The sequence below is a fragment of the Leucoraja erinacea genome, chromosome 23 (assembly GCF_028641065.1).
Source record: "Leucoraja erinacea ecotype New England chromosome 23, Leri_hhj_1, whole genome shotgun sequence".
Taxonomy (NCBI): domain Eukaryota; kingdom Metazoa; phylum Chordata; class Chondrichthyes; order Rajiformes; family Rajidae; genus Leucoraja; species Leucoraja erinaceus.
This window is the reverse complement of record NC_073399.1, coordinates 147984-160142: the sequence shown is the minus strand read 5'-3', so window position 1 is coordinate 160142 and position 12159 is coordinate 147984. Positions and strand designations below refer to the sequence as shown.

The window sequence follows — 12159 nt, the reverse complement described above, 5'->3', positions numbered from 1 at the left end:
CTGTTGTATCAACTTTAAACAAAACAGAATAGGCTACTTGATACGTATATAAAAATATATATTTTATGACTGGATTCTTCATTTAAAAAGGTAGGCAAATCTAATTAAGCTGGGGATAAAACCGGGACAACGGAGACTAAAGCCAACACATGAAGTTTTGTTTCTCTATTTTGACTTGCAGTAATCAGAGAACATGTAATAGAACCATACACCATGGAACAGGCCTTTCAGCCAAACACATCAATGGAGACCCAGATGACTACCGAAGCTGGTCCCATTTGCATCAAATACCTCTGAACCTTTCATATCCATTCATATCCTATTATCCCTCTAAACCTTTCATATTCAAATGTCTTAGATTAAAAAAAAAATGTTGGACAACGTCACAGGTTTACTCATCGCAATATGTCGATAACTTGCATAACCGTCTCAATGTTTAGCATGGGCATCAAAGGTTACGGAAATAAGTCAGAAGAGTGGGGTTGAAAGGAAAAAGGTAGATCAGCCATGGTTGACAATGGGCCAAATGGTCTAATCCTGCTCTGATATATGGTCTTATGGAAATAGAATAATTGTGGTGATATTGGACATTGTGATTACTTCAACTGGAAGTGAGAAAGATTATTATATATATTAGGATACATTAAGTCTACAAATGGGCGGGGGGTGGAAAGGAAAGATCATTGTCAGGGTCTGGAGAATTACGCCAATTTAATTATTACATAAGGAACAAAAGGAACTTGGTTAAATGTCTTTATTGGAGAATTGTTACGAGCATCCTATTGTTTATCAGAATAGCAATGACTACATTTAAAGGGAAGGTTAAATAAATCACAATAAATAAGAATGCTGTGAAAAGGTGGCAGGGCAATGAACAGTTCTGGATTGCTGCCTCATAGAACTGGCAGACAGACTGGCAAACAGTGCTGGATGTCTCTCTCTCTGCTGGAAGTTGATATTCTGCTAAAGATAGACACAACGTGCTGGAGTAACTCAGCGGATCAGGTAACATCCCTGCAGAAAAAGGACGGGTGACGTTCCGGGTCAGGACCCTTCAGACTCAGAATTATGTATGTGACATCAGTTATCAAGTCTAAGCATTGGGAATGATATATTAATGAACTTGCAGAGTGGGGGGAGGGACGATGTATATAAAAATAGGATTCCTAATGAGCTGCACAGATAGCATCAACCAAAATGGCAATGTTGAGCTTCCCCTTGGTAGTGCTGATGCACATGGGGCACCCCTGCCAACCTTTCAGTGCAACTAGAGATCAATTATTGACAACCACTGGTAAATGTTGGGGTAAATTTTGGAAGCAGAGGGGATGTCAGGATACTTGACTATGTGGACATTATAACATGTTTACTGAACATTGACTGGTTGGCTAAATGCCAAGTGGAGAATGGAGAACTAAGTCACAAGGCCAGATGCTGCAATATATAGATATGGTTCAGCTACAATAACTGAAAAAACATGATTAAGTTGCTAAGAAGTTGCTGAGGGGTTGACTGGCCCCTCACCCAGATAATGCAAACGCCTGCCATTGTTTGTTGATAAAATATATATAAACCAGCTGTAAAGATCACTTGGGAAGAAGGTGTGCACAGACCATGGGGTCTTGACTCTTCTCCCAGAGCTCCGTTAACAATAAAGTTACTCGGGTCTCAGTGAATATTTTCACCAATAGAAACATGAGCAGAGAAATGGCAGATGGAGTTTAATCCAGACAAGTGCAAGGTGTTACTCTTTGGGAGATAAAATGCAAGAGGAAAATACACGTATAGCATAAATGGCAGATGCCTTTGGAATGTTAATGTGCAGGCCCGTAGCTCCCTGCATGGGGTAACTCAAGTAGATAGGGTGGTTAAGGAGATGTACGGCATGCTTGCCTTCATTTTTATCAATGAAGTTTACAGTCAGCACTTTCATAGATTGGGGACTATAAAAATAGGAAATTCATGATGCAGTTAATAAAACGTTGGTTCATCTACTACATTTGAAGTCTGGTCTCAGCATTACAGGAAGGATTTGGAGCAGAAGAGACTTATCAGGACGCTGCCTGGATTAGAGAGCGTTAGTTTTAAGAAGAGGATGGACAAACTTGAAGTGTTTTTTCTGCAGCGTCAGAGGCTGAGAGGAAAGCTCTAAGTAGTATATAAATTGATGAGTGGTACTGCCAGCAGAAGTGATAGAATTAGAAATAATAGCAATGTTTAAGATGTATCTAGACGAGAACATGAACAGTTAGGGAATGGAGATATAGACCTTGAAGGCAGATGAGATTGGTTTAATTTGGCATCATGGTTAGCATAAACATTGTGGCTGAAGGGCCTGTTCTATATCCTACAATCAATTACTTGTACAGGGTACTGATAATTTAAAAGATTTTAAAACATTATAAAATGAACCTCAGTTTTCAATACTAATGTTTCAGCCAAATTTGCAAGATATGCAGTACTCCAAATACAGCCTAACCAGTTTTATAGATCTGCATCATGATGTATCAGCCTACCAATCCCATGCCAACCATCGATCACTAGTTCACACTAGTTCTATGTTACACCACTCTTGCATCCACTCCCTACACACTAGGGGAAACTTACAAAAGCCAATTAATCTACAAATGCGCACGTCTTTGAGATGTGAAAAAAAAGCTGGAGTAGCTGGAGGAAACCCACGTGGTCGCGGGGAGAACGAGCAAACTCCACACAGACAGCACACGAGGCAAGGTTTGACCCCGGATCTCTGGCACGGAGGGGCAACAGGTCTACCTTATTTGCCAGTGGCCTTACAAACATGTAAAATTTAATATGATATATTAAAGAGGTGAATTACCAGGGCAAGCAGAGGCAAACATTGGTAAAGCACGTTGGTTTTGGCTTCTCTGGTAAAAGCGTTGGACGAACTCTCTTTGACTCTCAAGAAGGCTGAAATCAGCTGCCAACATCATGTTGAAGACATAGTGGGCCCCTGAATAAGACAAAGTGCATCAGTTATCAGCAGACAGTCAACTTGCCCTTCTGCAGAAGGGATGTAGAAAGCATTTATCACAGCATGGTTCGGGAACAGCTTCATCCAAGACCACAAGAAATTGCAGAGAATTGTGGACCCTGCCCAGGCCATCACACAGACCAATCTCCTTTCCATTGACTCCATTCACACCACACTGCCCCATCAAGGCCATCAGCATAAATCAAGGATGAGTCTCTACCCAGTCCTCCTTCTCCCACCTTCCATCAGGGACAGAAGTGTGAAAACACACACCTCCAGATTCAGAGACAGTTTTTTCCCCAGTTGTTATCAGGCAACTGAACCATCCTATCACCAACTAGAGAGCGTTCCTAATCTACTATCTACCTCAATAGAGACCTTCATACTATCTTTTATCGAACTTTATCTTGCACTAAATGTTATTCCCCTTCCTCTGTACCTGCACACTGGGGTGGCTCAATTGTAATCATGCATTGGGGTTGCGTTGGGGGACCAGGCCTCCTGTGTGACTGGGACCCAACGGGTCCCACTCAGTCTAGTTACTTAAAAACATAATTTGAAACAAATTTTCCATTTCAAATGTATTTGTTTTTGTTTATATTTTCATGTTGCAAGTTAAAATGAATGTCATGACACGATTAGAATCTAAATATTAAAAGCAATACTGTTACTTACCAAGGCTTTTCAAGAATCCAGAGAGTCTTTGGATTACATCAGAAACACTTATAGAGTGCTTAGCAGCAAAATAAGTCACTGACTGAGGCGAAATTGAAACAACCAGCACTTTGTGCTTGGACTCATCACATCTCTGCAAAACACAAGGGATAAGTTCATAAGCTCTGGGAACAGAATTAGGCCATTCGGCCCATCGAGTCTACTCCGCATGGCTGATCTATCTTTCCCTCTCAACCCCATTCTCCTGCCTTCTTCCTTTCACCTCCGACACCCGTACTAATCAAGAATCTGCCAATCACCACCATAAAAATATCCATTGACTTGGCAATGAATTCCACAGATTCGCCACCCTCTGACTAAAGAAATTCCTCTTCATCTCCTTTCTCAAGGTACGTCCTTTTAACACGTGACATCTGGTCAGACTCTCCCACTTGTGGAAACATCCTCTCCACATCCACTCTATCTAGGCCTCTCCCTATTCAGTAAGTTTCAATGAGGCACCCCTCATCCTTCTAAACTCCAGCGAGTACAGGCCCAGTGCTCATCATATGTTAACCCAATAACAAGCAATAAATTGTGACTTCTTACTTAAGAAGTTGCAATGGTGGATTCTCACAGTCGCACCACTTGTGCGTGTTGGCGTTTGACACACTGGATATTGACCAATCCCGTGAGTTGCAGAAGCAGGGATGATGTTTTGTGGAGCGATGTGTCAAAGAGCTGTACAACATAGAAATAAGTCCTTCGACATTCCACATCCACGATAGGCTGTTTGCCCACATATACTCATCCATTTTGTCAAGTTGGAAGACATGGATAGGTGACATATCGGGTTGGGACTCTTCTTTATGCTATTTGCAGTTAGACTGGGAAAGGTGGTAATGAGATGGGAGCAGGTCAAAGCCTGACAAGTGATAGGTGAATACAGGCGAAGGAAATCAGGATCGACAGATGAGTGGACAAAGGCTAGAGATGAAAAGACAACAAAAGGCCGTGAAATAAGGTAATTAGGACCTTGTATGCCCTACCTATTCTAGTTTCGGTATAATTCTCTCTTAAATATGGTGGAGATGCAAACATTTTCCAGAAAGCTGTGAAAATGGATAGGTTTGTGAAACCCAAATATAATACAGATTTGAGTAAGATATGATCTAATATGTAGACACAGGAACTTCAGATGCTGTTTTGCTAAAAAGGACACAAAGTGTTGTAGTTAAGTCAGTGAGTTATCTAATATAGGTAGAAAAAGAGGGCAAGAGGCATAGATTATGGGGCGGCAGTAGAGTTGCTGTCTTACAGCACCAGAGACCCAGGTTCGATCCTGACTACGGGTGCTGTCTGTAGAGAGGTCGTACGTTCTCCCCATGACATGCGTGGATTTCCACCGGCCGCTCCGGTTTCCTCCCATACTCCAAAGATCTACAGGTTTGTAGGTTAATTGACTTGGTTAAAATAGTAAACAGTCCCTAGTGTGTAGGATAGTGTTAGTTTGCAGGGATTGCAGGTCGGCACGGAATCGCTGGGGCAAAAAGCCTCTTTCCGCACTATCTCTATGCTAAACTAAATCTGCCCATATTAGTTGTTCAACATTAGAGACATGGCAAACAATTAAGTCAATTTATATTACTAAAATAGAAAAGGCTGGTTTGAAGGCTCCCTTTGAATTAAATCTGGGAATATGGCGAATAATCTGTATTGGGAGGAGAATATCTGTGGGTATTCCGATTCAGAATAAAGACATAAGAAACTGCAGATGTCGGTTTAGAAAATACACAAAGTGCTGGAATAACTCAGCGGGTCATGCAGCATCTCTGGAGAGAAAGGATGGGCCACGTTCCGGGATGGGACCCTTCTTCCGACTCTGACGTTTCGGGTCGAGGCCCTTCTTCAGACTGAGGGTGACTTTAAATAGTTGGTATCCAGACATAATTCTCTTCAGGAGAGATGGTGGGGGAAAAAAGCAATGTAAATAATTTGATATGTTGCTGTATTTATTGCAGGTTGTGAGAGTTTGCAACATACAAAGATGTTACATCACTGAGGCAGCAACATGATAAAACATTATTCAAATCTACAAATATTAAACCCAAGTATTCTGAATGTGCAAGTTCTACAAGAGAACACCAAATGACAATTTGATGTAAACCCTTGAGCAATACTACCCTGGTTAGTGCACTATGCAAGCTTTCCCCACAACTACTAAGAACACCATTCACTTTAGATGAAAATGAACCTGCATTCAGAGACACTCTTTTTAAATTAAAATTTCTTCCTTCCCATTTCAAAAATCTAATTACTAGATTTAATAAATTGATGTGCCAGCTGCTGTGTTTTTATTAGTAAATCCTTAGAGCCGGACGATAAATAAATTTCAATGATAAATTCCTCTTGAATTTGTACTTTTACATTATATTTTGGTGTCAAATTTAATTAGATGCAATTAAAATAAAATCCAAAACAAGGACAAACAAATGAAGTTGAAGGACTGCCACAAAACATCAAATTCCATTGACTGGGTTTGATTTTCAATTCTTAGAACATGGGTATTGTGACTATGATGAGTAATCTAATGGCTATTCACACATAGAACATTGAAAAGTACAGCACATGAACACGCCCTTCAGCCCACAATATCCATACCGAACATGACACTAAGTTCAACTAACCTGCCCATAGAAACATAGAAAATAGGTGCAGGAGTAGGCCATTCGGCCCTTCGAGCCTGCACCACCATTCAATATGATCTTTGCTGATCATCTAACTCAGTATCCTGTACCTACCTTCTCTCCATACCCCCTGATCCCTTTAGCCATAAGGGCCACATCTAACTCCCTCGTAAATATAGCCATTGAACTGGCCTCAACTACCTTCTGTGGCAGAGAATTCCAGATATTCACCACTCTGTGTGAAAAATGTTTTTCTCATCTCAGTCCTAAAGGATTTCCCCTTAATCCTTAAACTGTGACCCCTTGGCCTGGACTTCCCCAACATCGGGAACAATCTTCCTGCATCTAGCCTGTCCAACCCCTCAAGAATTTTGTAAGTTTCTATAAGATCCCCCCCCTCAATCTTCTAAATTCTAGCAACATCCCAGGAATCAGTCTGGTGAACCTTCTCTGTGCTCCCTCTACGGCAAGAATGTCTTTCCTCAGATTTGGAGACCAAAACTACGCAATACACCAGGCGTGGACTCACCAAGACCCTGTGCAACTACAGTAGAACCTCCCTGCTCCTATACTCTAATCCTTTTGCTATGAATGCTAACATACCATTCACTTTCTTCACTGCCTGCTGCACCTTGCATGCCTACTTTCAATGACTGGTGTACCATGATACCCAGGTATCGTTGCATCTCCCCTTTTCCTAATCGGCCACCATTTAAATAAGTCTACTTTCCTGTTTTTGCCACCAAAGTGGATAACCTCACATTTATCCACATTATACTGCATTTGCCATGCATTTGCCCACTCACCCAGCCTATCCAAGTCATCTTGCAGCCTCCTAGTATCCTCCACACAGCTAACACTGCCCCCCCGCTTTGTGTCATCTGCAAACTTGGAGCTGTTGCATTCAATTCCCTCGTCCAAATCATTAATATATATTGCAAATAGCTGGGGTCCCAGCACTGAGCCTTGCGATACCCCACTAGTCACTGCCTGCCATTCTGAAAAGGACCCTTTTACTCCTACTCTTTGCTTCCTGTTTGCCAGCCAGTTCTCTATCCACATCAATACTGAACCCCCAATACCGTGTGCTTTAAGTTTGTATACTAATCTCTTATGTGGGACCTTGTCGAAAGCCTTCTGAAAGTCCAGATATAACACATCCACTGGTTCTCCCTTATCCACTCTACTACTTACATCCTCGAAAAATTCTATAAGATTTGTCAGACATGATTTACCTTTCATCAATCCATGCTGACTTTGTCCAATGATTTCACCACTTTCCAAATGTGCTGCTATCCCATCTTTAATAACTGACTAGCAGTTTCCCCACTACCGATGTTAGACTAACTGGTCTGTAATTCCCCGTTTTCTCTCTCCCTCCCTTTTTAAAAAGTGGGGTTACATTAGCTACCCTCCAAACCTCAGGAACTACTCCAGAATCTAAGGAGTTTTGAAAAATTATCACTAATTCATCCACTATTTCTGGGGCTAAGCACTCTGGGATGCAGCCTATCTGGCCCTGGGGATTTATTGGCCTTTAATCCATGACCCGCGGTCCCCTGCTATTTCCGGCAGATTATTTATGTCTTCCTTAGTGAAGACAGAACCAAAGTAGTTATTCAATTGGTCTGCCATGTCCTTGTTCCCCATGATCAATTCACCCGCTTCTGACTGCAAGGGACCTACATTTGTTTGAACTAATCTTTTTCTCTTAAGCCCTTTGTCCTCCTCTGCTGGACTCTGAGTTTCTCCCAGTCCTCTGGTAGGCTGCTTTTTCTGGCTAATTTGTACGCTTCATCCTTTGTTTTGATACTATCCCTGATTTCCCTTGTTATCCACGGATGCACTACCTTCCCTGATTTATTATTTTGCCAAACTGGGATGAACAATTGTTGTAGTTCTGTACCCCTCCATTCTCTGTCTATCCACGTGCGTATCTAACAGCCTCTTAAAGGCCACTATCATATCTGCCTCTACCACCACTCCTGGCAGCACGTTCCAGGCACTTGCCACTCTATGTAAAAAATCTTACCCTGTACATCATTTAAATGTACCCCTCTTACTTTAAAGGCATTATCAGGTAAAAAAAAGTCCCATAAGGTTGTTGAGGATTAGGTTCTAGGACTGAACAACATGAGGTAATGGTAATACATGGACTTGCATGAGTTGGGTTTCCCACACACCTACCTATTCACCCATTCTCTAAGATGGTTATAGATTTATTTGTCCTTAGTTTATTATTATCACGTGTACTGAGGTACAGTGAAAAGCTTTTTTGTTTGAATTATCCAGTTAGCAAAAGGACTGAACATGATTACAATCAAGCTGTTCAGTGTTCAGATACAGGATTAAGGGAATAACATTTAGTGTAAGATAAAGCTCAGTAAAGTCCACTTAAAGATAGTCTGAGGGTCTCCAATGGTAGGTCAGGACCATTCTCTAGCTGGTGACAGCATGGTTCAGTTGCCTGGTTACATCTGGGAAGAAACTGTTCCTAAATCTGGAGGCATACGTTTTCACATTTCTGTACCTCTTGTCTGATGGGAGAGGGGAGAAAAGGGAGTGACCGAGGCGAGACTCATCCTTGATTATGCTGGTGGCCTTGCCCAGGTAGTGCGAGGTGTAGATGGAGTCAATGGAAGGGAGGTTGGTTTGTGTGATGGTTTGGGCTACATCCACAACCCTCTGCGACTTCTTGTGGTATTGGATGGAGTCGTTCTCAAATCATATGGTGATGCATCCCAATAAAAAGCATTCATTTGATTTGAAAAATGTTTTGTTTAGGGTGGCAAGTGGGGGGGGGGGGTTGAAAAGATAAAAATATCCCACTACTTTTCAAATATACTGCAGACTGGAATATTTACTGAAACCAAAGTGTGACATTGACTTTGTGTTCAAGTTATGAGTGAATTTATTAATACTCTCTGCACTGAAGATGAATTAGCCACAAATTTACAACAGTATATGCTGTACTGCACCGTCAAGACCCAAGATGAGAACAATCAATATAAAGCACTTACATGTACATAGAAAACAGAACAGGATAACACAAAAACAGGCCCTTCAGCCCACGATGTCAGTGCTGTCATGTTAAACTAACCTCCTCCACCTGATCAATATCCATCCATACCCTGCACACCCATGTACCTATCTAAAAGCATCTTAAATATCACTATCATACCCGCCTCCACCACCACCAATGGCAGGTTATTCCAGTCACCAACCATTCTCAGTGTACTCATTTACACCTCCAAACTTTGCCTCTCTCACCTTAAATCTTTGCCCTCTTGTCTTTGACATTCCCACCTTGGGAAAAATGTTCTGACTGTCTAAACTAGTCAAGAGTCCAATGCGTTTTATTGTCATATGTCCCAAACAGAACAATGAAATTCTTACTTGCAACACAAGTAATATATGTAAACATAGTACTCATAGTCAACAATATAATACACAAAATGTCAGTATATACTTCGATCAGGTAACCTGGCAACCTCCAACAGTTTAGTTTGTCCAACCTCTCCTAAAAAATGTACACAGAATTATCATCCGCTTCATGGTAACAAGGAAATGAAATCTTTAACATTTAAACAATTATAGTCATCACTGACACTCAATGACATCAGCTTATTACAATACTGGCCCACAACTGTCAATACCTAAATGTCACAAAGTGCTAAAGTAACTCAGCACGTCAGGCAGCATCACTGGAGAATATGGATACGTGATGTTTCAGGTCTGGACCCTTCTTCAGAATGACTGACCAATCTGAAGATGGGCCCCGATCCAAAACATCACCTATCCACATTCTCCAGAGATGCTGCCTGACCCGCTGAATTGCTCCAGCACTTCGTGTCTTCTTTTGTAGAAAACTAGCATCTGCAGTTACTCGTTTCTTCATTAATACATAAACTTCATTCATCTTGAAATAGTTAATTCAAGTCACCTAAATTGAATAAACATACTCATGTGGATTTTAAGAGAATTAATTTGAAATGATATTAAATTAATATAATGACTGTTGAACTGATCTCCCAGCAAAGATTGAAGCTTTTACTTTTTACATTTGGATCCTATCCACAGATGACATTCCATTCAACTGGCATATGATGAAAGAATGGGTCGACTGGTCTTGCATTCAGTGGAATTTAAAAGGGTGAGAGGGATCTGATAGAAACATGTACAATTCTTAAAAGGATTGGGCAGGCTAGATGCAGAAAAAAATGGTCTCAATGTTGGGGGAGTCCAAAACCAAGGGTCACAGTTTAGGAATAAGGGGTAGACACAAAAAGCTGGAGTATCTCAGCGGGACAGGCAGCATCTGTAGAGAGAAGGAATGGATGACTTTTTGAGATGACACCCTTCTTCACATTTAAGAATAAAGGGTAGGTCATTTTGGACTTAGATGAGGAAAAATGTTTGCACCCAGGGATTTGTGAATCTGTGGAATTCTCTGCCACAGAAGAGAGGGTTAGATTTAGCTCTTAGGGCTAAATGAATCAAGGGATATGGGGAAAAAGCAAGAATGGGGTACTGAATTTAAATAATCAGCCGTGATCATATTGAATGGCGGTGCTGGCTCGAAGGGCCGAATGGCCTCCTGCATCTATTCATCTTTCATTGACTGATTTTCCTACTCGAGTAAAGAAGATTAAGCAAGTTCCTCATTTTTATGGGCACGGCTGGATGATTTCACTCATTAATGTTTGAAGGCATCCCACACCTGCAAGCAATTCGCTTGTGAAACCAGGCTTTTTTGTAATCTGAACCAGAGGAGCACAATTTAGCAGACAGGTAATTATATGTATGCCTCAATGTATGGTGCCAATGACGGTATGACATGATGTTCTTGTGTTGGAACGTACACATAGCAACAACAGCTAACACCACATCTTCAAGTCATAGATGTACCATTAGAGCAGAGAGGAATTAGAGGGTGGCACAGTGGTGAAGCAGTAGAGCTGCTGCCTGACAGCGCCCGAGACTCAGATTTTGATCCTGACCACGGGCGCTGTGTGTATGGAGCTTGTACGTTCTACCTGTGACTTCGTGGGTTTTCTGTGGGTGCTCTGGTTTCCACACACATCACAAAAAAGTGCAGGTTTGTAGGTTAATTGGCTTCTGTAAAATTGTCCCTAGTGTGTAGAATAGAACGGGTTGGTCGGTGTGGCCTCTGTGGACCGAAGGCCCTTTTCCCCCCCACTGGATCTTTAAACTAAACAAAAGGTATAACACTGAAATGTAGAAACAAGGAACTGCAGAGGCAGTTTAACGAAAGTCTGGGGTAATTCAGCGGGTCAGCAACATCTCAGAGAACATATATCAGTAATGTTGTGGGTCAGGGTCCAAGTCTGAAGAAATGTCATCTATCTATCCATGTTCTCTTCAGACGTCACCTGCCCAGCAGTGTTACTCCAGCAGTTTGTCTCTTCTCGGGTATAAAGCACCCTTGAGAAGAGTCCCAACCCATCTATGTTCTCCAGAATTGCTGCCTGACCCACTGAGTTACTCCCGCACATTGTGTCCTTTTCTATAAACCAGCATCTGCAGTTCTTTTCCGACATTAAGCACTCTTGTGATATTCCATTGTACACCTGAATCTGACCGCTGTTACACTATTGCTTGTGAACTCACTTTTTGGAGCTTCCAACTGCCAGGGTACACATTAACAATACTCGGCCATGACAAAGTGCAGACAGCTGAGAGCGGCCACAAACAAGAGTATTCATTAAACAGGCAAACAAGTGTCTGAAGTATTCAAGAGTCTGTTCATTTCCTCCACAGTTCCTGCCAATCTAGGTTGAATGCCAGAGGTTGAATACTTCC

At 41.7% G+C, this 12159-nt stretch overlaps 1 protein-coding gene across 3 annotated transcripts in view; it reads right to left on the bottom strand.

The window, feature by feature from the left end:
- Positions 1-12159, bottom strand: part of narf (nuclear prelamin A recognition factor) — a 31808-nt gene that overhangs the window by 17108 nt on the left and 2541 nt on the right. For all 3 annotated transcript variants that reach the window (XM_055653614.1, XM_055653616.1, XM_055653615.1), the window contains exons 5-6: positions 3671-3803; positions 2840-2974 (exon numbers count right to left, since the gene is read on the bottom strand). In XM_055653614.1, coding sequence (XP_055509589.1) covers positions 2840-2974; positions 3671-3803 — 268 coding nt within the window. The remainder of the gene's footprint in view (positions 1-2839; positions 2975-3670; positions 3804-12159) is intronic.